General features: G+C 36.5%; 2 protein-coding genes across 4 annotated transcripts in view; both read left to right on the top strand.

The window, feature by feature from the left end:
• Positions 1 to 879: 879 nt before the first annotated feature.
• Positions 880 to 14,933, top strand: fkbp4 (FKBP prolyl isomerase 4). Of its 2 annotated transcripts, none has more exons than XM_005173616.6 (10): positions 880 to 1,265; positions 2,242 to 2,386; positions 3,337 to 3,479; positions 5,158 to 5,278; positions 7,773 to 7,929; positions 8,008 to 8,098; positions 10,310 to 10,393; positions 10,549 to 10,734; positions 13,857 to 14,096; positions 14,190 to 14,933. In XM_005173616.6, the coding sequence occupies exons 1-10, from the start codon at positions 1,176 to 1,178 to the stop codon at positions 14,283 to 14,285; spliced, it is 1,353 nt and encodes a 450-aa protein (XP_005173673.1). In that variant the 5' UTR covers positions 880 to 1,175; the 3' UTR covers positions 14,286 to 14,933.
• Positions 14,934 to 23,480: 8,547 nt separating this feature from the next.
• Positions 23,481 to 26,955, top strand: part of b4galnt3b (beta-1,4-N-acetyl-galactosaminyl transferase 3b) — a 59,296-nt gene continuing 55,821 nt past the window's right edge. For both annotated transcript variants that reach the window (XM_001342847.9, XM_073930237.1), the window contains exon 1: positions 23,481 to 23,775. In XM_001342847.9, coding sequence (XP_001342883.4) covers positions 23,643 to 23,775 — 133 coding nt within the window. In that variant the 5' untranslated portion in view covers positions 23,481 to 23,642. The remainder of the gene's footprint in view (positions 23,776 to 26,955) is intronic.

The raw sequence follows: 26,955 nt of genomic DNA on the forward strand, positions 1-26,955 counted from the left end.
CATACGGCACCAACACGTCACCACTTAACAAGCGAATAGAATTATTCATTCATTCATTTTCTTGTTGGCTTAGTCCCTTTATTAATCCGGGGTCGCCACCGCAGAATGAACCGCCAACTTATCCAGCAAGTTTTTACACATCGGATGCCCTTCCAGCCACAACCCATCTCTGGGAAAACTAATAAAATTATATAGACTAAAATATGTGCTTTCATACACTTAAATTAAATAATATAGCTGAAGTGTTTATCCAAAGCAGGTTATGATCTAATGGGGACTTTTCAAGTAATCCGAGCAACATCAACAATAACATGACAGCTTAGGCAGTTACACTTGTAGTGTGAGTGCAAAGTGCGCCTGAGTGTGTCACTTTTAAGGGACTGTTTCATATGGATTTATTAATCATTCTTACTTTTCAATGAACGTGCACTGTCAGTTATTCAGTTATTAAATATGCAGACGCCCCATATATATGATGTCAGTATGGGAGATTTTACAGTTAGAAGGTAATATATATATATATATATATATATATATATATATATATATATATATATATATATATATATATATATATATATATATATATATATATATATATATATATAAAGCTTTATGTAAATGCTAACAGATATTTTCCTTTTTATTAAATATACACTGCTAAAACGGTATCAGTTTTTACAATTCAAATGAAAATGTGGAAAATAGAATAGTCATATTGTAATAGGAGTGTTGATTACGACATTTGGATTTCTCTACAATCTGATTGTATCACAAACTCGCATATCCCTTTCTCCGCTAATGACTGGGTTTAGAATTTTGCGACGGTCCCTCACGCTGCAGTCAGTTCTAGACTTTGCCGTCTCCTCGCTCTCGCGCAGCTCTGGAAAGTTCGCTGAGTCGATTCAGTTTCCAGCGGCGGCCCGATCGTTATATAAACGCCTCGCGGAGTCCCTGCGCGTTCCCAAAAACCACATTTATCGGCCGCTGACTGCCACAATCGCGCGATAGCTTAGCAAATCCACTCCTAATACCGAAATTAAAGCCGTTTAGCCCTGCAGACGTCGAGTCTTCAGTGATTTCTGCACGTTAGCTGTTGAAGGAAAGACCTCGGCGAGGAGACTCAGTCTGTATTTTGGTGGTATTTTGAAGGTGATACCTATATTAAAGCGACGATGACTGCAGAGGAGGTGGCGAATGAAGGTTGTAGCATCCCCATCGAGGGTGAAGACATTACCCCGAAGAAAGATGGAGGGGTTTTAAAGGTAAATACTGCAGGGCATTGAGCCGCATTGACTCCATGTGGGAGGTGTGACTGACTAAAAAGCATGTTACAGACGATATGTCTGTCTATTAATGCACTTTTACTACTGCTATAGCTGTTGTTGTGCATTTAAATGTGACTATTTTAACAGTATGTATTAATAAACAACGCCTGTTGCTAATTGTGCTGCGTTTTCTAGATCTTTCTACCGCGCCTAAAGAGAGAATTCGCTTCAGAAATTATAATATTTCTGATCTGATTCATTTCGTCTCAATGTGTTCATAAACCTATATGATTTACCTTGTAATGTAAACACAAAAGGAGACATTAGCGTCTGACAGCCGCGGGTCACCGTTCACTTTCATTATGCATTGTTGTATGCTAACGTTACTAAAACGAATGGTGACTGGTAAATATATTGTTTTGTAAACAAAAGCACAACCATTCAGTTTTATAAACAACGTTAAAGTTAGCAAATGTGACAAATCTTATTTTTAGGTGAATCTTCCTATTTATTTTTAGTATTACAATTCTTTTGGTTTGCAATGTTAATTAAACAAAGTTTTGTGCCGCTTCTGTTTAATATACAAGTGACACATGTAACTTATGTGATTAAAATCAGTAGCAATCAAAGCATGTAATCTCTGGAAACCTCAGGTTGGTGTTATCAGATACAAATACAGGAATTACTTGTTTGGGATAATTAAACGCTTTCGGTGCAACTCATTCAAGAAGAATTCACCTAAATAACTTAATAATTTTATTTATTGTGTGATTATTGTGTGGAATATGGCTCTGTGTATGCTTAAACTATTCGATTATTACAAACATATAAGAGTTATTTGTGTATAAAGTCATTAACCTAAGCATTAGGCGTGAACATCTTTCTGCCCTGCGGTCTTTGAAGATTGACAGGTCACAGGTGTAGTGCAGTGTGCCCAACAGATTGAAGATGAATCTCTTTCTCTCTTCCACAGTTGGTCAAGAAGGAGGGTACTGGCACCGAGTTGCCTATGATTGGTGATAAAGTATTTGTGCACTATGTCGGAACACTGCTTGATGGCTCACAGTTCGACTCCAGCCGTGATCGAGGGGAAAAGTTCTCCTTTGAGCTGGGCAAAGGTGAGTAAGGGTGAAGTGCGCTAAATGGTAGTTCGCCCTCGCTGACTCTTAAACAGAGTCTAGGTGAATTAGATGAATTGAATCCATCTTTATTTCTGTAGCGCTTTTACAATGTAGGCTGAGTCAAAGCAGCTTAACATAGAAGTTGTAGTAGATTGAAACTGTGTCAGTCCAGTTTTCAGAGTTGAAGTTCAGTTCGACTAAAATCAGCATACTCCACGTCTAAATTCGATTTCTGTTTGGATCGATTATGACCTTAATTAGATTAAATGAATCAAATCGCTGTTTACATGGTAGACTCTTAATCAGAGTATTGTCTTAATCGTATTAATAAGATTATTGGTGTCCATGTAAACGTACTTGATGATAATCTTGACTAACTAACCTGTCTGTCTTTATGTTGTGCGCCTAAACACACAACTATAATGTCACAGCCGTAAAGCTTCTGACACACTTTAAAACTGTAAACAACATTTCCCCTGAAACTATGAGTTTGTAAGAATGTGATCAGATTAACCTGTTCATCTTGATGTTTAATGTACTCGGCAACCTCTGTAGTTTCATTTAGCTTCTTGTTTCTTTTTCATGAATAGCAGAAGCTTAAATAATAAACCACAAGGGTGTATTCTCAATGTCTCTTATCTTGTTGTAAACATGAAAACATCTTAGACATTTCTTAATATTATGTTACTTAAAATTGCTTTAGATGAAATACCTGATTTGTGATGATAGAATTGAAAGTAAAATAAAAGATATATCTAGAAATGTAGCAGGTATTATATATATTTTTACTTGTCGATTAGATTGAGGCGAATACAAATCCAAGCCTGTGTTCGAGATAAGGGCAGAAAACTGCAGGGCATAGGAACAGATGCATTTGTAAATGCAAGCAAAACATCATTGCGCATCCAAGTCAACAATTTTAGACAATTATTTGCTCCATCTCGCAGGTCAGGTGATCAAAGCATGGGACATCGGTGTGGCTACAATGAAGATTGGCGAGATCTGCCAATTGACATGCAAACCTGAGTATGCATACGGAGCTGCTGGCAGCCCCCCAAAAATCCCTCCTAATGCTACTCTTCTGTTCCAGGTAATGTAATAGACTGCTGAGATTGTCAATGTTTGTACTGGTGCGGGAAATCCTTAAAAAATATGCTTGAATTTGGATCTGCTGTTTTTAAGGTCTTGGATAAAGTGCTTGAAAATGTAATTGAAACAATTTCTTACGTAATATGGAATAATGATGAAGTACTTAAATAAAAATAAGTCTCTTTCCTTTTCTTTTTTTTTTTTTTGTCTGCGCTTTTGGAAATTTTAAATTTGACATTTAACTTACACTTGCCGGCCACTTTATTAGGTACACTTACTAGTACAGGATTGGACCCCTTTTTGCTTTCAGAACTGCCTTAATTATTCGTGGCATAGATTCAACAAGATACTGGAAATATTCCTCAGAGATTTTGGTTCATATTGACATGATAGCATCACGTAGTTGCTACAGATTTGTCGGCAACACATCCATGATCAGTCTGGCCATTCTACTCTGACTTCTGGCATTAACAATGCATTTGCACCCCCCGAACTGCTGCTGCTACCTGTCTGGTTGTGCATGAAAATCCCTGTAGATCAGCAGTTTCTGAAATACTCAGACCAGCCCAACTGGCACCAACAAACATGCCGTGTTCAAAGTCAAAATCTTTGTTCCCCATTCTGATGCTGTTGGAACTGCAGCAGATCGTCTTGACCATGGCTGTTTCTCAATATGCGTTCTTCAGCGGTCTTGCGTCCTCGTGTTCTCGTGCAACGTCAAGGCCGCAAGTACGGAGGACGCGTGAAACTTCCCGGATGTGATCTTGATATCGAGGACGCACTGATGCAGACTTGAGCACCGAACTCGCTCTGGAAGTCCCAGAAGTCATTGCGACTGGAGGTGGGAAGCGCAGCATTTAATTTAGATTTATTATTAAAGTTCAGAGATATCACTTATTTACCTCAGGAGTTTTCCTAAATGAAACGGTGAAAGTAAACATTAACATGAATATCTTAAAAAAGGAATAAACACATTAAGGGTGTTTGTTTGCTGAAATTCGTATTAAAATTTGTTTTATTTATATTGTGCAGAGTATATTTATAATGTTTTTATGCAAAGTATATATTTTGAAGAGAAGGGAAAACAATAAATCGTTGTATGAGTGCTGTAATGTTTAAATGATTTACATTTAAAACGAGTGAAGGTCACGTGACCATCAGGAAGAACGCAGCATCCCATTTCTCAAAGGACGCGTTTTCTGCCCTCGCGGTCTCCCGAGTTCGTTCTTCCGAGGATACCTGTCAAGACCGGTCTCCACAAGATCGCAAGTCCATTCTCTGCGTTCTTGGAATTGAGAAACAGCCCATGTCTTCATGCCTAAATGCATTGAGTTGCTGCCATGTGATTGGCTGATTAGAAATTTGCGTTAACGACAGTTGGACAGGTGTACCTAATAAAGTGTAAAAGAGTGTAAAACGTGTACAAGTAAATGACACTAATTCAATATTGGGCTTGGGGTGAACACACCATTTAACATTTTTCTTGGAATACTACACTATAGTGTACAATAACGATTAGCAGCTGATTTAATATCATTAAGTATATGTAAATGTCATTTGCACTTTATGTTTGAAAATGCTCCTGAAAAGTGCTTAAATTTGGCTTTGGAATTAGTGTAAAAACCTTGGATTTTTGCTAGCACAGTTTCTGTATTAATGTGTCCACTTGTTTGTTGCAGGTGGAATTGTTTGACTTTCGTGGGGAGGACATCACAGATGATGAAGATGGTGGAATTACCCGCAGGATCATCACTAAGGGGGAGGGTTACACAAAGCCTAATGAGGGTGCAACTGTGGAAGGTAGTTTTCTTGTTTCTAAAACGATCAATAAATGCAAAGCAGTTCATCTATCTAGCAATAATCTCTCAGATTTGTCAGTAAGCCAACTTGTGACTTTGTTGGTTACTTTAATTGTGTTGCACTCCTGTGCTAAATTTAACAGCCAATAAGTGTTTATTCTTGCACCAACGGATGCCAAATCAACTTGTTCAGTGGGCCAAAAAGCCCCAGTGCTGTCTACTTGTTGCCAGTGTTGCAGAACAAATAAATCCAGCCTTAAATGGGTAGTTCATTCAAAAATAAAAAATTGTGTGTTAAATTGCTTAGCCTGAAAGCTGTGTTCATTGTCAACAAATGTCACACAAATTAAGATATTTTAGATGACATCCAGAAGCTCTCTGATCCTCTGTATACAGCAACAGTCACAAGACATTCAAAGTCCTGATGGTGAACGCAAATTTTGAACACAGTCTATATGTCTTCAGTGATTCAATCACAATGTTATGAAGCTATGAGAATACATTTGTGTGCACAAAAATATACAAATAATGACTTTATTCATGAGCACTAAGCACTGATTTACACACTGGATGCCCACGCACAACTTCCTCTAATTGAAAGCAAAGCATGCGTTCATTTGGGGTAAGGAAGAAAACAGTAGAAGAAGATGAGTGTGTTGTGCATACGAAGCACTGGACAGCGTTTTTAAATAAACTCATTAATCTGGGGTGCTTTTTGGCACACAATCATATTGTTGTAGCTTCATATCATTAGGTTTAAAGCACTGACGATTGTTTTGATGATGTTATTGTTTCATTTTCGACATTTTGATCGTCATCTCGCGACCTATAGAGGATGAGAGCTCTCAGATTTCTTCTAAAATATCTTCATTTGTGTTCTGACAATGAATGTAGGTCTCTGGGTTGTTTTCATCAAAATGGAGCAAAATAATTGCAATAGTATCTGGATGCAGCCTTTATGATGCAAGCTGAGATTGCATCACTGAGCCATGCAATGTCAGACACAATGCGCTTAAAGGGTCACGAAACGCCAAAACACATTTATTGAGCTGTTGACAGTCGTATACGTGTCCCACACTGCTAAAAACACTATTAGGACACCTATATTTCACTAAAAAGTGTAAATTGGTTGTTTGCGTTATTTCAAGCAAATTCGTACTTCCGGTTTGAAACAAATTTTTAAAGCTGCGTCACAAACATGAGATAATAGCATGTATTCCAGCGTGCAGACTGGGCGTCTGTGCCAGAGTGTGTCTTATTACATCTTACAGTGCTGCATTAATGCATGAGTAAGGCTTGGTTTAAACCAATCAGCGCGCTCTATTGTGCAACTTCATTAATATTCATTAGTCACAGTGTTTAGACGGCAGAGACGCCATGTTGTGTTGGCAAAACAAGCGTCAAGTGTTGCTTTTATAGTTTGCTGCCGTTAAGTTTCGTTTTCATTTTCTCTCTGTGAGAGTTCAGACTCACGTGTGGATTAACAGTGTACGCGACGCTCGACAACAATAACTTACGTGTCTAAGGAGGAACATTGTTTACCTGAGAGCTGTTCTCATCTGCAAACGCTGAGATCCGGATTCGCTTGTTGTCTCCTCTTAATAAAGACGCGGCTCTAGTTGCTGGTGATTGTCCTGTCTCTACAGATTTGGTGAGCGACCAGTGCTCTTTGTTTATTCAGTTGTTCGTATCGAACAAACTATTGCACTGAGTGTAAACATGTTAGCACTGCAACTAAACTTTTTCCGTCGTGTAGGATTTTCACCGCATTTTGTGACCGGAATAACACATGCACACCCAAACTCAGCGCGCCCAAATAGACACTCCCACACCATCCCACTTTAGTTCCTCCGACACTCCCCCCTAAACAGAGCTGGAAACGCCCACTTTTCTGACTTTTTCCAAAGTAGAGGTGTGAAAACACCCTGCTGAAACGAGGGGGTTTCATGGCCCTTTAATGGAGTGAGTAACATCACTGTGACTGGTAGGGTTAGGGGTGGGGTTAGATGAGCATATTAAAAAGCATTGGATGCAGCACAGATTGCTCTGCACCAGGTCTGCATCCAGACCCCTCTCAATAATTGAGCTGGTGTTCACATGATGCTATTTTCAAATATAAATGTAAATTGTTTAATTGGTTTAGCAGTGACTTTGCACAACTGCGTTTTGGGGCTCTGAAAGCACAACATTTTGAAAATGTGGTTTAAAGTGCAAGAATTTAAAAATAAAAACAAGCAGAGGATTATAAGTGAACCATAAGAAGTGTTTCTTAACATCATGAATTATAGACCTAGCATGCATAAAACAGCCTTTTAGTTATTTTAGTGGATCGTTGTGACTGGGGATTGTTTTGACTACGTTGTCGTCTGTAGAGACATTTCAAAATGCAGCAGAAAAATGTTTCTGTGTTTTAAGTACGTTGTCTACCAATGTGTCCTTAATCTTGTGGAATCTTTGCAGTAGTTAATTTTACTTTCTCTCTCTGTTTGTGTTAGTCTGGTTGGAGGGCTCTCATGAGGATCGTGTTTTTGACGAGCGCGAGCTGAAGTTTGAAGTGGGAGATGGTGAGAATTTGGGTCTGCCACTGGGTGTGGAGAAAGCCCTGCAGGCTATGGAGCAGGGAGAGGAGGCACTCTTCACCATCAAACCAAAGTAAACATGCAACTTGCACGCCTGCATATACAGTGTCTGTTGATGTGGGTGGTTTTACTCATTTCTGTATCATATCAGGTACGGTTTTGGAACCGCTGGCAGCGAAAAATACAACATTCCACCTAATGCTACACTGCAGTACAAAATCAAAATGAAAGCATTCGAAAAGGTCAGTAAGCCTTATACAAGGTCAGTGTATAAATAGCAGTGCACAGCAAAATTCACACCTGCGTTATTCAAGAAAAAGGCAGCATGTGGGATTTTATGTTATCAAGATGTACATTGTAAGGTGTTTTTGAGTTGTTGTTTTTTCAGTGTAAATTTAATTGTGCCACAATGTCTTCTGATGTCTTTTGATCTTTGAAGTTGATTATAACAATAATGTTCAATATTGTTTTCTAGCTTAATTTTAGAAAAATGTTTTCAGGTCGGCATGAGCTGCAACCATTTTTTTTGATTGCAGCTTTTTTTGGTGATGCAGTTCCTACAGAAACGAAATATTTAATGAGAAAACTGTGGGTGCGGCTTGTTTTTTTTACTGCAAGCTGATTGGATGTAGTACAGTAGGCGATTGGGAAAAAGAGATTTCAGGAGAGTTATTACTAGACCCCCTAGTTTTTTGCGATTCCACAATCGTTGAATCCAATGCAAAAAAAACGCAACTGTTTGCGATCCTGCAATATTCTTAATTTAAATGCAAAATAATCACAAACAAATTTAAATAATATCATAAAACATCCAATTCCAAACCATATATGCAATTAATTGTTTTAAATGACTTATAGACGTCGCATACACAGTGATGTATTTGAGTGTCTCTCGAAAAATGACGTCTCTCCTAACATCACATGAGGGAGGGGGGGAATGTTTTGAAGCCTGTGCAGTAAGCAGATGCGGATGAAGCGCGGGTGATTTACATGTGAAGTCAAAGCAAAGATGCGATTAGACATCCTGTGGCATGAATTCGGCGTTTTCTGCACTTGACGCGCTTCAAACTGTAAAAGAAAGTTGGAGCAAACAGCTTACAATGATGAAGATTTATTCAAGGATGGCGGCCGGTGGACGTGAGTGAATTGAAGGACATTATTTGTGCTTTACGTGTATGGCTGGTATTATGGTGTGTGTAAAATTGTTTTCGGATAACTCTTTTCCTGCTGTTAACAAGAGAAAACATTTCCCTGCCATTGACGAGTTTTACAGCAATCCGTGTTTTAGGTGTATTATGGTAGGGAAAGCTCTAACGCATGTCCTGAGTGAGGTACATGTCAGATGCTCCGAGGAGTGAAATCTGAGACAAAGTAAGATCGTGGATAAAAATAAGAGTTATTCAACCTTCCTTTGGCTTAACCCCTACTGTTTTAGATCTGATCTGTCTTGACAAGAGACCAAAATAAGAAGCTTTTATTTGTATGATTTGTGTCATTGTCAGATTGCACACCTAACAGTAGGCTACCTAATATGGTAAATAAGATATATATATATATATATAATCCGTAAATACAACATTATAATTTTTATTATCATTATAATTTTTTTTTTTTTTCTTCAGCTCTCATATTTGCACATAATGACCAGGTGCGCTCTATTTACATTATAAATGAAGCCAGGGTGCACATTTGGTCTTGTGGCTTCATTTAGTCAGTGCTATAGCCTATAGCACTTGAAATGTAATACCTGAAACTTTCATAAGTTTAGATGATATTACAAAATTACAAAAATGTTTTTATAATTAATTAAAACTATTAAAAAGTGGGGACTGAGCCGAAGGAAAGTGAAAGTGATACATTTTTATCGATGTATAATTATTTTTATATGAGGCTACTCAGTTCATCTGGACTTCATATTTTTACTGTTCGAATTGTTGACCGAGTAGTTTATTTGGTAGTTTATTTATCAAATGGAATATAGAGTCTTAAATTACAGGAAAAATTATGTTCTGTAGACACAAGAGAACTAACCGAGTTAGTGGCGCCGTCAAGCAGCGGTGTGCGCATCTGTCCCAATATTGCAGTTCAAAGTATAAACCTATTGAATATTACATGAATGTCTATTAAAGTGCTACACATAGAAACTGATCAGACAAAACTCTAAACCTAAATTGTGTGGCCAATATCAAACATTTATATAAGGAATATTATTTATTATTTTATTAGAATTATTATTTCTATTAATGTTTATTATTTAAAAACATACAAAGAGATTTTCTGAATTATGTTGGAATAAAGCAACCATTGACATTCATAGTAGGAACAAAAAATACAATTCAGAAGAGAGAAAGGTTTGGTAAAAGTAAAGTAAATAATTGGGGGAAAAAATTAGAGTAAACTATCACTTTAAGATTTATGGATGTGAAGCTAATTTGCCATGTCCTGTTAAACAGGCCAAAGAATCCTGGGAGATGAACACGATTGAGAAACTGGAACAGAGTGTCATCGTCAAAGAGAAAGGAACTCAGTATTTTAAGGTAGAAGAAATGCCATGCACACACACACATACACACATACATGTCCCATTTTAATCAAATAATATTCTATTTTAAGGAATAAATAAATGTGAAATGTGATGGTATTGCATGCGTATGATTTATTTTAGTAAATAGTGTCTGTATTTTGTCTACAGGAGGGAAAATACAAGCAGGCGATTGTACAGTACAAACGCATTGTTTCCTGGTTGGAGCACGAGAGCAGTATGCAGCCAGATGATGAGGAGAAAGCTAAAGCGCTGCGATTGGCTGCTTACCTCAACCTGGCCATGTGCTACCTGAAGCTACAGGATGCAAACCCCGCCCTCGAGAACTGTGACAAGGTATGAGAAACCTCTTTATAGGGATAGTTTACTCAGACATGAAAATAGACTCACCTTTACACCATCAGAAATGTAGGTGATGTTTTTTTCTTGAGTACAACGTTGAGGAAGATTTTTTTATATCTCAAACCATTGTTCTCTGTTATTCATAAAATGCAAGTCAATATTTACCAGCACTTTGAGTTTTTTTTTTTTTTTTAATTTGCAGATTTTTATCTCATCAAGTCCATTTGTTTACTTGTTTAAATGTGTGTACATTTATTTTTATTCGGTTTTTAAATTAATTTCAGTAATAATACTGACTAATATGAAAATGTTCATTTTGATTTATTGACAATACAGTTTGTTAAGTAATATATTCTGTCCTTTAGTAGATGTATTATATGAGACACTTGCTTTGTTTACCATTGGTGCATGAGTGGATCTAATTTGATTTACATTGTAAACATTAAATAAAAGTTAAAAAGCTATTTTTAAATTTCATATATTAAGTTTTTAGTTAAGATAGAAACTCCCAAAATAATTCCTCATAAATCTGCAGATATTTTACTAAATTCTCTGCAGAAATAGCAAAAAACGTCTGCAGATTCTATCTGGCCCTACTTATGGCTCCTGGTGATGCACTGAAGTATTACAAAAAGTGAAATGATCTGTTTGTGCAAGAAAATTAAATACTTATTATTTTTAACATCATTACCTCATATTTCTCCTAGGAGATCAGTTTGGGTGCAATTTTACTTAGTTTTTTTTTTACGTTTTCTTAATATACGGTGCAACTTTTTGAGTTCAAACAACTACTGTTTTGGTAAACAGTACAACACATATTCTTCTGTTACAATATAATACTGACACGTCATGATTTTGTTAAGTATGATGCAATCCTGGATTAACATCTATGTTGATCCTGGAACATAATTTTTGCCTGAAAATGTAATCCAGACCTATTCCCTACCCCTAAACCCAACCGTAACTGTAAATAATCCCCAAAGTGTGGTTTATTAATAAACTAATTTCAAGAGGATCATGTGCTTATGATTGATCAAGGCTAGTCCTGCATCAGCTTCACATATTGCGCTTATCAAATGAATACTTAGTCACTATATATAACAGAGTTTTCCACTTCAGTCATCTTCGTCTTAAAGAATCCCCCCTTCCACCCCTACTCCCTCTTCTCCTGATAGGGTGGCACGGTGGCCCAGTGGTCACAGCAAGAATGCCACTGGTTCAAGCCCTTACCGGGCCATTCGGCGTTTCTTTGCAGAGTTTCCTCCCTACATCCAAAGACATCCATTATAAGCAAATTGACTAATCCAAAGTGGCATCATAAGACAAACTCTTAGCCAGCTGTATCTCTTAGCTATTCCTAACACGTTCACAAGCTGGGGAGTTCTCTAGATCTACCTAAGCTCCCCTTTTGCCCTTCAAATGGCAGGGAGCCCTGGGCTAAAGAATATTCTGAGCACAGGCAAAGAGCATAGAATCACCAAGAGGCAAAACTCTAGTGCGATTTGGGGAAACAGCCACTACATGCCGCTAGTGTCATGCACAGCCTTTTTGTAATGAAAATTCTTACAGAACGACAGCATTATTATAAGTCATATGTAAAATAAACTATTAAAAGTGCTGATGATTGTGATAGTAAGTGTTGTATTGTCATCTTTCAGGTTGTATCTCAGCTTTAATGCGCTTTTTAAATAAATAAACAAAGCAGCTGCTTGCCATCGAGACAGCAATAAGATCCAATGGATGGCCGATCGCTTTCACTTTAAAATGGCGGAATCACGTGGCTGTTGCTGGGCGCTGCTGTTGCAATGGAACGTTCTATAGAGAGTTGCCTCTTGGTGATTTTAAGCTCTTTGGCTCAGGGCTCTCTCCTGGGACAGCATGCCAAACATGCTTTATTATCAGTTATCAATTTAGTGTGAACTCTTGAAATCAAAGGGGAATAATAGTTGTATAACAATCATGTAGAAGTGCATAAACCTAACCGTAAACCTAAACTGAACAAAAACGTTAAACATATCACTTAATGCTAATTGGCTGATTGGAATGTTGTTCCAAGATCAACATAGATGTTAAACCGGGAACATGTCCTACTTGAAGTCAGTTTGGTGACAAACACACATCATGAGCTCTTCATATTTTTGAGTCTTTTACCAGATAAGACCTCAAAGTATTGTCAATACCAATTCTGTGCCTTTAGGTGTTTCTAGCACTTGTTTAAGACGCATGAATATTACAGCAGTTAAAATATGATCATTTTATGGTGCATTTCTAATATTAGATTTGAATCTTTCTGAATATTTTGAAAACATAAACGGATAGATCACCCTAAAATAAAAATGAACAATTTGTTGAAATTAAAATGTTACTCTCGTTCAGGCCTTTGAAGATGTACATTACTTTTTTTTATCTTCAGTAGAAGATTTTTAGCTGAATCTGTGATTCTTGGTGATTCATATAATGCAATATCATTTGTCCTCCTAATGTAACACTGGTCATCATGGCCAAACAGTTCAATCTTAGTTCCATCAGGCCACAGGTCATGTCTCCAAAAATTAGTCTTTTTCCCAGTGTAATTCAGCAAATTGGAATCTGGCTTTGTTGTTGATTCTGGCTTGTTGATTCTCCCATGTTGTCACACAAGGAAGCTGTGTGTTTGAGGTTTTCCTTAAATACTATTCTACAGTCACGCCTCCATTAAAATCAAATGTTGTCAATTAGCCAATCAGAAACTTCCAAAGTCTTGACACCATCATCTGAGCTTTTTCAGAGGCATAATAATCGTATTGTATGTAAACTTGACTTCAAGAGAAGTTATAACAATTTCTCTAAAAACATCTCTCTCATTATTCTGCTATTAAACATAACAGAAACAAATTTGATAATCCTAATTTACCTAAAAGAGAAAAGAAATTAGTCACATTAACATCTGACTTGTTTATGGTTTTGTGTCTTTTTATACAGCGTATATAAACTTCTGGTTTCAACAGTATATAGTAGCTAATTATAACATTGAGTAATGGTTTCTTGAATATGCAGGGCAATTAGAATTTTGCAACAAGACCTTAGTTTCAGCCACCCGAACCTCTGTTCTCATTTGACCGTCTCTTTGTGTGAAGGCACTGGAGCTGGACGCCAATAACGAGAAGGCTTTATTTAGGCGAGGAGAGGCTCTGGTTGTCATGAAGGAGTTCGACATGGCGAAAGTAGACTTCCAGCGTGTCATTGAGTTATACCCAGCCAATAAAGCAGCAAAGAGCCAGATCTCGATCTGCCAGAAACACATGAGAGAGCAACACGAGAAGGACAAACGCCTCTATGCCAACATGTTCCAGAAGTTTGCAGAGAGAGACGCCAAAGTAAGTGTCTACAGTTACTAGCCCAAACTCGCCATATGAAAATCATTTACCTGCCTCATGTCCGATCTAATCCTTGTGTTTTTGTTTCTTTAGAAGGAAGCCGACCAAGAGAAAGAGCAGGATAAGAAACAGAACGGTAGCGCAATGGAAATAGATGAAAACGCAGCCCAGGAACAAACCGCAGCATAATAGCGTGCGTTTGTATTATTTACTGTCTTTTGTGGGTTTGTTTGGTTTTTTTTTTAAGAGGTTGTTTTGTACTTTCTATGATTTCCGCCCTCTAGAAGCGACTGTGTTTATGCAAGTGAGGACGCGTACACACTTTAGTTTCTAATCTGTTGTAAAGACTTGTTTTCTTTGGTTTGTTTTTTTTAAACAACAGCTTTCCACGTTTAATGTTTATGACTTATCACAACTGGAAGCCTTTGGATAGTGAATTTCTGCTGAAGTCTTACAAGCGTCTTAGAGAAACCACGCACTTTTCCTGTGAAGAAGAGTCTAGTCTTTGCTTTAATAGTTTTGTCTTTAGGCCTTTTTTTTTGGTAATACTGTTCTTAGCGGAGAAACACCATCAATATGGGGCTGAGATGTCATTTTTAAATGCAAGGTGAGAACATGAACTTTTTTTCCCCTTCTTCATCTTCTTGTTGAACAAGATTCCCCATGATTTCTCCATGATTGCACTTGCGCACTGTAATGATCATGGCAGAAGAGGCTTGCTTTACACTGTGTGGCAGGATTACTGTACTGAATGAGAGACATACAGACAGTTCTGTTCACATGTCCTTGATGCTCTTCTGATGTTGACTAGAACAATAAAACAAGCTCTGAATCCTCCTGCTGTATTGTCTGCTTTGTAGCGTTTAGTGCAACCTGAAAGCAGTGAAAAATGGAGCTGTATCACAGTTTATTATAAGATATTGGGATGATTTTTACTGAAATGAAATAAAAATGATGAATCTGGACATGTGCATTTGTGTTTTGCAAAAGTTTATCAAGTTTAGATTTTGTTTAATAGAAAGTGTGCGTGCGTGTGTGTGCGTGTGTGTGTGCGTGTGTGTGTGTGTGTGTGTGTTACATATACACATACATGCATACATACAGTGCATCTGGAAAGTATTCATAGGGCTTCAATTTTTCCACATTATTATGTTACAACCTTTTTCGAAAATGAATTAATTTATTTACACAAAATTCTACACACAACACCCAATAATGACAATGTAAAAAAATATTTTTTGAAATTGTTGCAAATTTATAAAAAATAAGAAAATCTGAAAAATCACATGTACATCAGTTTTCACAGCCTTTGTCATAAAGCTCTAAATTAAGCTCGGGTACATTCTGTTTCCACTGATCATTCTTGATGTTTCAGCAGCTTCATTAGAGTTCACCTGTGGTCGATTCAGTTGATTGAACGTGATTTGAGACGGCATACACCTGTCTATATAAGGTCCCTCGGTTGACACTGCATGTCAAAGCACAAACCAAGCATGAAGACAAAGGAATTGTCTGTAGACCTCAGAGACAGGATTGTCTCGAGGCACAAGGATGGGGAAGGTTACAGATAAATTGCTGCTGCTCTGAAAGTTCCAATGGACACAGCAGCCTCCATCATCCATAAGTGGAAGATGTTTAGAACCACCAGGACTCTTCTTAGAGCTGGCCGACCATCTAAGCTGAGTGATCGGGGGAGAGGGGCCCTAGTCAGCGAGGTGATCAATAACCTAATGGTCACTCTATCTGAGCTCCAGCATAATTCTGTGGAAAGAGGAGAACCTTACAGAAGGACAACTATCTGTGCAGCAATCCACCAATCAGGCCTGTATGGTAGAGTGGCCAGGCTGAAGCCACTCCCTGCCTGAAAATTGGTCAAAATCCATCTGAAGGACTCTCAGACCATAAGAAACTGCATTCTCTGGTCTGATGACACTAAAACTGAACTCTTTGGAGTGAATGCCAGGCATTACGTTTGGAGAAAACCAGGCACTGCTCATCACCAGGCTAACACCATCCCTACAGTGAAGCAACAACAACTCAGTGAATGTCCTTGAGTGGCCCAGCAAGAGGCCAGATCTAAATCCTATTGAACATCTCTGGAGAGATCTGAAAACAGCTGTACACCGTCGCTTCGCATCCAACCTGATAGAGCTTGAGAGGTACAGCAAAGAGGAACGGGCAAAAATTCCCAAAGACAGGTGTGCCAAGCTTGTGGCATCATATTCAAAAAGACTTGAGGCTGTAATCGCTGCCACAGGTGCATCAACAAAGTATTGAGCAAATCCTGATTTTTCATGTTTTTTTATTTTTAATAAATTTGCAACAATTTAAAGAAACGTTTGTCACATTGTCGTTATGGGGGGTTGTGTGTAGAATTTTGAGGAAATAAATGAATTTAATCCATTTGGGATATAGCTGTAACATAAAAAAATGGAAAAAAGTGAAGTACTATGAATAATTTCCGGATGCCATAGAGACATAGTCCCTCCAGCGTGTCCTGGGTTTTCCCCAAGGCCTCCCCCTGTGGGATATGCCTGGAACACCTCCCTAGGTAGGCGTCCAGGAGGCATCCATATGCCTGAGCCACCTCAGCTGACTTCTCTTGATGTGGAGGAGCAGCAGCTCTACTCCCAGATGACAGAGCTATTATCTATAAGGGTGCGCCCTGCCACCCTGCGGCTGCCTGTATGCGAGATCTTATCCTTTCGGTCATAACCCAAAGCTCATGATCATAGATCCATAATCGGAGGTCGTTTTAAAGGGATAGTTTACCTAAGAATTTCTCACTATTCACCCTACCTCAAGAGGTTTCAAACTTTTCATTTACACAGAAGATGGTTTGAAGGAAGCTTTAAACCTGTAATCTGTTCATAGTAGGTAAAACAAATACTATGGAAGTCAATAGTTAGATGTTTTCGGCTTTCTTCAAAATGTCTTCCTTTGTGTTCAACAGAAGAAAGTAAGTTTGGAACGAGTAAAAGGTAAGTAAATTAATTTTAATTTTTGGATGAAATATATTTTTAAACTGGGATGGTTAACAATGCAGAAATGCACAGTGGGTAATACATTTTCACAATCAGAAAAGAAATCTTGTCGGCCAAGTTGCACACACAAAGAGTTTGCCTCTGGCTTCAAGGAGTAAACATGAGAAGTCATGACGTCATTAAAACATACTCTGCACCTGTAGGGAGTGTGTAGGAGTGTGACTGTAGTCAACGGAATAAATATAAGAATAAAAGTCAAATTAAAAAATAAGTAACCATGAACGCATTTCATCTGTTCCCTTCTACACAATGCTTGCTTTCAAAGTGCATCTACACTGCCCTCTGCTGGAGCTCCGCAGCAGCTCATAGATTATATAGATTCTTTTGAACTTCATCCCATATGCAAAAATGTGATGTATATCGTAAATGTTTTAGTTGATAAACGAGTTCAACTAGGTGGTAAATTTGGCCAAGCTTCGTTGAGAAAACCGTGGAATGTTTGAAATGGCCTGATAAGTACTGAAGTGCGGGGAAAAAGATTACAACGCTAACTAATTAACATAAGTATGTTTTAGCATGTTGTATTCACGCTGTTTATGTTGATACGCTGATATGTTTTAACACAAATTTAGCTAGCTAGCACGTTGCTAATATATATCTAGCATGCTAGTATGCATGATATTTGCTAGCATGACTCTTGAGAATATAACAATTTGTACATCCTTTTTAAAATGATTGTGGTAAATTCCAGCAACTTTACAACAGATTAATATGCTAGCATGAACACGTTAAGCGTGATATTGTGCTTTTATGTTTTAGACTTCAAATTGCTGTTTTAAATTATTTTTTAATGTTTGTAATATTTTTGATGACTAAAGTCAATTACTTTATTAATTACTAGCATGACTGTTAGCATAATGTTGTTGTGTGTTGCTAATATCATTGTTAGCATAATTCACATTTGTTTTTGTAACACTTTTCTTTTATATTTATTTATTTTAAAAAGGTTGGTTATCTTGAATTAATTAGCACATTGACAGCCCGTTAGCAGCACAAGGCTGTGATGTTTTTACATTGCGCAATTTCATAACCCATGCCTTTAATTAAACATCAGTATAAGAAAAGGCTACCCTGCTGAAAACTCCAGCTTAAACCAGCCTAGGCTGGTTGGCTGGTTTTAGCTGGTCAACCAGGCTGGTTTTAGAGGGGTTTTGGCCACTTCCAGGCTGGTTTCCAGCCATTTCCAGCCTGGTCCTAGCTGGTCAGGCTGGTCAAGCTGGTTTTAGCTGGATTTAGCTGGTCATTTTCCAGCCTGACCAGCTAGGACCAGGCTGGAAATGGCTGGAAACCAGCCTGGAAGTGGCCAAAAACCCTCTAAAACCAGCCTGGTCGACCAGCTAAAACCAGCTAACCAGCCTAGGCTGGTTTAAGCTGGATTTTTTAGCAGGGATATAACGCTTTTAATTGTCATTATAATGGTAAAATTAAATGGTCGTTTTTACCTTTTTTATATTATATTAATTATAACAAGATTTCACAGAATTAGTATACTGGACTTTATAATCAGGATAGGATCAATCTGGGACTTATAGGGGAATTACCACTACATCACATATGATGTCACACGGGTTCAACTGCGGATACCGCTTGCAATAGTAAACATGTCGTGTTTCTGTGGTAAGATGCCAAATTCTAAAGTCCAAAAATAGAAAACTTAAACTTTACCGTACACCACACTGCTTTTAATGCCAACCGCAGACGTCTTTGGCTAACAGCCATCAGAAGAGCTGAATGGAGTGAGGACCTAATTAAAAATGCTGGACTCTGCAGTTCTCATTATCAGGTAGGTTCATGCTATGCTGAATCATACACATCACTCGTTTTGATTGAAGCAATGATTTCAGCAAAAACAGTGAAATATGGTTCATCGAATTGCGGACACTGAATGCTTAGAATGAAATGTAAACGTGCGTTCACATACCCTGCCGTACATGTGCAGTTCACTGCCAGAATGCAGTTTTGCTTGTTGATGATTACCCAGGCCTTGTAAAGTTCCGTCTTCTCTCCTTGTCTTTGGCTCGGCAGAACCTCGGTTTTTAGCACTACATAGTTTTGAATCTGGTAAACATGAAACATGATTTGATGCACAAGACCACATAGAATACAATTGTTGGCATCCAAAGACCCGTAGGCCTTTAACGTCTCTCTTGTGAAAACCTTTGGAGTTTCTATGAAATAGTTGTATATTTCGGTTGGATGCTTTGCCATTTCGACTTATCCAATATCCAGAGGAAGGGTGCTATCGCCGACGGACCTGTCAGACAAACGCCGCTCACTTTAACGGTAATTTTTCCGAATAACTGTGCTTATCACTGGGTGACAAGCTGTTATAATACCCTGAAAGCATAATGTACATAATATATATAATATGTATTCAGTATAACTTCTCTCTAATACAACAACAAACTCTGTACTGCATCAGATGTCATTCCCTCGCTGTAAATGCTAAACATCCTGAATGTTTACAAACCGGTAATTTGTCCATAGGCGGACCTTATTATATATATATATATATATATATATAAGTCAGAATTATTAGCCCCCTTTTGATTTTTTTTCTATTTTAATATTTCCCAAATGATGTTTAACAGAGCAAGGAAATGTTCACAGTATGTCTGATAATATTTTGTCTTCTGGAGAAAGTCTTATTTGTTTTATTTCGACCAGAATAAAAGCAGTTTTTAATTTTTTAAAAAACAATTTTGGGACAATATTATTAGCCCCTTTAAGCTAATTTTTTCTTCTTCGATAGTCTACAGAACAAACCATCTTTATACAATAACTTGCCTAATAACCCTAACCTGCCTAGTTCAATTTATTAACCAAGTTAAGCCTTTAAATGTCACTTTAAGCTGTACAGAAGTGTCTTGAAAAATATCTAGTCAAATATTATTTACTGTCATCATGACAAAGACAAAATAAATCAGTTATTAGAAATAGGTTTTTTAAAACTATTATGCTTAGAATTGTGCTGAAACAATCTTTCCTCCATTAAACAGAAATTGGGGAAAAAAATAAACAGGGGCGCTAATAAGTCAGGGGGGCTAATAATTCTGACTTCAACTGTATATATATCTTATACTGGTTGTTCTCCTCGTGTGGGGGGATTCCCCCACAGTCCAAAGACATAAGCTTAAGGTGAATTGAATAAGCTAAATTGTGCCTTGTGAATGTGAGAGTGTATGGTTGTTTCCCAGTACTGGGTTGTAGCTGAAAGGGCATCCACTGCGTAAAACATATGCTTAATTGGTTGGCGGTTCATTCCGCTGGGGCGACCCCTGATAAATAAAGTGACTAAGCTGAAGGAAAATGAATTATAGCAAAGTGAATATGAAAAAAGTCAGTTCAAATCAATCCATGAGAGATACCGAATAAAGAGCTGTATTTGGTGCAGTGTTGTTAACCGTGCTCCTATTGTACTGAATTTTAAGACAAATTTGCCTTTTGATCATGAAAAGCTTCGCTAATCAGACCTAATGTTCTGTGATTGGCTTTGAAAGCTGGAGATGGTTTCTTCTGCCTGTGGTTTGAGTCACTTGGTAACACAGCAGTCATAGGGGACAGTGAAATCCCCAGGCAGGCAGATCTGTTTGTCCGCATTCACTTTAAGCACTCACTTCCTTGGTTCCACATTCAAATGAACTGCTAAGCACTGCTGGAAATATTACTGACTCTGGAGACGATGAATCTGCATGCAAAACAACCTGCAGCAGGTCATACAGGTTTATCCAGATCAGTCAGGGATATGTTTGGATGTGTGCTGTACACATTTTTTGTGCTTCTCAAAGGACTTTTAGGAGAAAATTCAAGTTTCTGGTGAAGAGAAACCATTTCAATACAGTGTGCAAACATTTGTAATACAGTAATAAATATATTTCTTCTATGCATTTCCCATTGTTCCTTGCTCCAAATAGCTGTCAGATGAAGCTGCCACTGTGCAGGCCTATTATGATTGACACTTGGACATTGCTTTTGTTCCTCTTTTGTCCGTCATGCTGGATAATACTGTTTGCTGAATGTTAAACCAATAATAATGAACATTAACTCCACTGTATAAAAACTCATTCATTGCTTCTCTTTTTTAATATTTAAATTAGAAGTAATTTAATTAATTAAATTTTTAGAAGCTTTTAATGTTTTTTTTAATTAAAATGTAAAAGTTATTAAATGTAAATATTTCCTAGTCTGACATTAAGCATAGCATTGTTCTTTTATCTTTCTTTCCTTTTTTGAAATGCATCATTATTAGTAGATTTTTAAAAGCCAAAGCATCAAAAATATATAAATGAACAGCAAATTCACAGATGTCATTTAGTATATATATAAATTGGGATAAAATGCTTCCATTGGATAAATTAAATGGTGAATTAAAAATGCAAATGTATTTCTGTATGTACAATATTAAACAAAATGCACCCATTATAATAAATAGATAGATAGATAGGATGAAACAATAACTCATTCTCTCTTATAGATAGATAGATAGATAGATAGATAGATAGATAGATAGATAGATAGATAGATAGATAGATAGATAGATAGATAGATAGATAGATAGATAGATAGATAGATAGATAGAACAACATTTAGACAGGTCAACATGTAATTTTATTATAGTTCCTAGAATGCATATATATATATATATATATATATATATATATATATATATATATATATATATATATATATATATATATATATATATATATATATATATAAACATACTATACATTCTGTATATATACATTCACATAAATTATATTTATAAATATATATATATATATATATATATATATATATATATATATATATATATATATATATATATATATATATACATATATGTGTGTGTGTGTGTATGTGTGTGTGTGTATATATATATATATATATATATATATATATATATATATATATATATATATATAGTATGTCTAGTATGTGTGTGTGTGTGTGTGTGTGTATATATATATATATATATATATATATATATATATATATATATAGTATGTCTAGTATGTGTGTGTGTGTGTGTGTGTATATATACACATACTAGGAACTATAATAAAATTACATGTTGACAAAATAAAATAAACCATCTTTGGAGTCATATTATTCTATACAACACTTGATTATTAGTAAAATGGACCTGTATTTATTTACTTGTTTTATTTATTTTATTTCCAGTGTGTACAAAAATATGCCCGTATACAGTTGGGGTTTGGGTAGTTCGAAAGACTCACCCCTCACTGACAAAGGTGCAGAATTTGTCCCATGAGAACCGTTGTCCTATTTTGACTGGTATGCCATCGTGAATTGTAAAAATAATCCATCAAAAAGGTTCATCCGCAGTGGCAACCCCAAATTAATAAAGGGGCTAAGCTGAAAAGAAAATGAATGAATAAATGAAAGAAATTAAGAAAGAAAGAAAGAAAGAAAGAAAGAAAGAAAGAAAGAAAGAAAGAAAGGGAGAAAAGGCTTTAAGGCCAAGCAGAATCCTCTATTGGCTGTTGCTTTGGTGTTTTGACCAATGCATAGAATTATTTTTCATGAGTCCAACATCCAGCTGTGCAGGAAAACATACAATCTGACATGAAGTTATCTTTCACTAGTGACTGTATTGTTTTAAATAGAGAAAATGTTTTACAGGTAACTTGGACCTTATGAAACAAAAAATGACCAAGCAAAAGATGTGAAGCACCAAAAGCGGCCCATAAAATGAATTTAAATATTAATTTGGCTGATGTTTTTTCCATGAATTTTCAAATGCATTTTTTAAAAGAGAGGCTAGAAAATTGTGAAGCTCTACATTATTATTATTATTATTATTATTATTATTATGTTTTGATTTTTTATTATTCAAATGACAAAATTCTGACTGAGGAAAGTTGAATGAGTTTTTAATTTAAAACTTCAACAAATTCCATTTTTTCCTATGATGTAACAAATTTGTATTTAAAAAATAAGTATTTATTAATATTTCTTTATTCTACTTATATAAGACATTTTGGTACATCAAAAAGTGAGGTTATAATGACCACCCGACAAGCTAATCCAGCTAAAAGTGCTTAAAACGACAATTAAATGCAGTATTTAAATCTCATAGTTAAATAGAAAACGAGGCGAATAGCTGCAAAAAGGTCCACTTCTTGAGAATAAAGAACCACCCCTTTCACCAGACTGGCAACAGGCCTGCAAACCTATCACCTACATCTCACAGCAAATATGAGCATAGACAATAAAAACACCTCCACCATCGCTGTACCTGTTCAGCGAGTGCCTCTGACGTCACGCGGAGGGCGTGGCCTACTCAACCTGTGCGCGCACTGCCACTGATGTTCTCGGACTCTTCACAGACGCTGAATCACGGCGGCGGAGAGAAATGTGAACCAGTGTGACAAGGATTGAGTTTTCCACGGGTTCTGACACCGTAAAGCTGTGTATCGATGGTACTTACTGCGGCGCACAACTTCTGTGATCCAGACGAAGCCTGAAGGACGGAAAGATGATGCTCAACTTTCTCCCGGTGCGGAAATTCAAACGCAACGGTAGATATATAGTGTTCGGGGCGGTGCTGACGGTCGCGCTGCTCGCGGCGTATCTGGAGTTCAGGGCCACGAATGAGTGGAGCAGCTCCGGTGAGTAACGATAACTTTTACCTGATGCCCACATTGACAAGAAAGATAATAAACACATACTTTAATCAAACCACAGTGTTCAATAAGGCTCGAGTCATTTAACGTGTCGTTTCCTCACTTTATCATGGGCTGACAATAAACATCATCTTACTGCGCTGGTCGGAGATTCCCAAACTTTTTTACTGAGGTAACTTAAAGTTGGTTTTGTATTCGCACATTCGTTCATTTTTTTAACAATGACAACTTGTGACATGCACCCTATATTGTTTACCACGCTACTTTGAATATTGACTCAGAAATGTCATGCAAGTATGACTTTAAAACAACATTAGCACTGTTTAATTGACCGTGACCAATGTTGTACTTTGATAGTCATTGGCTGCTAATATCACTATTTCTCTTTTAGGATGATAAGTTTATTATACTGTTTGCCACGCTACTTTGAATATTGGGTCTGAAATCACATGCAAGTTTGAGTTGAAAACAACATTAGCACTATTAAATCGACTGTGAACAATGCTGTACTAAGTGTACTTTGATAGTCATTAGCTGCTTATATGATAGTACTATTTTATATTACACTTTAAGATAATAAACATATACGTTATTTAAACCACAGTGTTCAGTAAGGGTTGAATCATTTACCTCACTTTATCATGGGCTGACTATAAACATCATCTCACTGCACTGGTCGGAGATTCCCAAACTTTTTTATTGAATGTAAAGTTGGTTTTAAATTTGCACATTAGTTCATTTTTTTTTTTTTTTACAAGTGACAACTTGTGAAAAGTTTCTTATATTGTTTACCACGGTTTAAATATTAGGTCTGTATTATGTCTCAGCAACATTAGCACTATTTAATTGACTGAACAATGTTGTGCTTAAATAGTCATTGGCTGCTAATGTAATTTCACCCTTTCACCGTCAAGATGATAAACTATACATTAATTTAACCACAGTGTTCAATAAGTGTTGAGTCATTATCTCACTTTATCATGAGCTGACTATAAACATCATCTCACTGCGCTGGACAGAGATGCCCAAACTTTTTTATTGAGGTAAAGTTGGTTTTGTATTCGCACATTCGTAAATTTTTTTTTAACAATGACAACTTGTGACATGCACCCTATATTGTTTACCACGCTACTTTGAATATTGACTCAGAAATGTCATGCAAGTATGACTTTAAAACAACATTAGCACTGTTTAATTGACCGTGACCAATGTTGTACTTTGATAGTCATTGGCTGTTAATATCACTATTTCTCTTTTAGGATGATAAGTTTACTATGCTGTTTGCCACGCTACTTTGAATATTGGGTCTGAAATCACATGCAAGTTTGAGTTGAAAACAACATTAGCACTATTTGATCGACTGTGAACAATGCTGTACTAAGTGTACTTTGATAGTCATTAGCTGCTTATATGATATTACTATTTTATATTACACTTTAAGATAATAAACATATACGTTATTTAAACCACAGTGTTCAGTAAGGGTTGAATCATTTACCTCACTGTATCATGGGCTGACTATAAACATCACCTCACTGCACTGGTCGGAGATTCCCAAACTTTTATTGAGGTAAAGTTGGTTTTGTATTCGCACATTGGTTTATTTTTTTAACAATGACAACTTGTGACATGCACCCTATATTGTTTACCACGCTACTCTGAATATTGACTCAGAAATGTCATGCAAGTATCACTTTAAAACAACATTAGCACTATTTAATTTACCGTGACCAATGTTGTTCTTTGATAGTCATTAGCTGCTTATATGATAGTACTATTTTATATTACACTTTAAGATAATAAACATATATGTTATTTAAACCACAGTGTTCAGTAAGGGTTGAATCATATACCTCACTGTATCATGGGCTGACTATAAACATCATCTCACTGCACTGGTCGGAGATTCCCAAACTTTTTTATTGAATGTAAAATTGGTTTTAAATTTGCACATTAGTTCATTTTTTTTTTTTTTTACAAGTGACAACTTGTGAAGTTTCTTATATTGTTTACGATGCTACTTTGAATATTTGGTCTGTAAAATGTCTAAGCAACATTAGCACTATTTAATTGACTGAACAATGTTGTGCTTGAATAGTCATTGGCTGCTAATGTAATTTCACCGTCAAGTTGATAAACTATACGCTAATTTAACCACAGTGTTCAATAAGGGTCGAGTCATTAACTCACTTTATCATGAGCTGACTATAAACATCATCTCACTGCGCTGGACAGAGATGCCCAAACTTTTTTATTGAGGTAAAGTTGGTTTTGTATTCGCACATTCGTTCATTTTTTTTTAACAATGACAACTTGTGACATGCACCCTATATTGTTTACCACGCTACTTTGAATATTGACTCAGAAATGTCATGCAAGTATGACTTTAAAACAACATTAGCACTGTTTAATTGACCGTGACCAATGTTGTACTTTGATAGTCATTGGCTGCTAATATTAATATTTCTCTTTTAGGATGATAAGTTTACTATACTGTTTGCCACGCTACTTTGAATATTGGGTCTGAAAATCACATGCAAGTTTGAGTTGAAAACAACATTAGCACTATTAAATCGACTGTGAACAATGCTGTACTAAGTGTACTTTGATAGTCATTAGCTGCTTATATGATATTACTATTTCAGTTTAAGATAATAAACATTTGTTATTTAGGTTAAACCACAGTGTTCAGTAAGGGTTTGAGTCATTTACCGCACTTTATTATGGACTGACTATAAACATCATCTCACTGACCTGGTTGAAAATTGGTTTTATATCCGCACATTCGTTCAGTGACAACTTGTGTTGACATGCAAGTATGACTTAAAAACAATAACATTCATTTTATCACTATTAAGGAGAAAGTTATTGATAATAAACATTGAGGTAAAGTTGGTTTAATATTCACAAGTTCATCCAGTGACAACTTTAGACATGTTTCTATTGTTTTCCATGGTACTTTGCATATTCGGCCTGAGGTCTCATGACTTGAAAAAATATTAGCACTATTTAATTGGCTGTGAACAATGTTGTACTTAGACAGTGAAATCATATTAGCAGCCAATTACTATTTAGATTTTGCTAAGTATACTTTTCTGATATTAAATGAGGGAAAATAAAAACCAACTTTACCTCAATAACACTTTTTGTCAGGTGAACTGAACA

Source organism: Danio rerio, chromosome 18 (genome assembly GCF_049306965.1).
Source record: "Danio rerio strain Tuebingen ecotype United States chromosome 18, GRCz12tu, whole genome shotgun sequence".
NCBI lineage: Eukaryota > Metazoa > Chordata > Actinopteri > Cypriniformes > Danionidae > Danio > Danio rerio.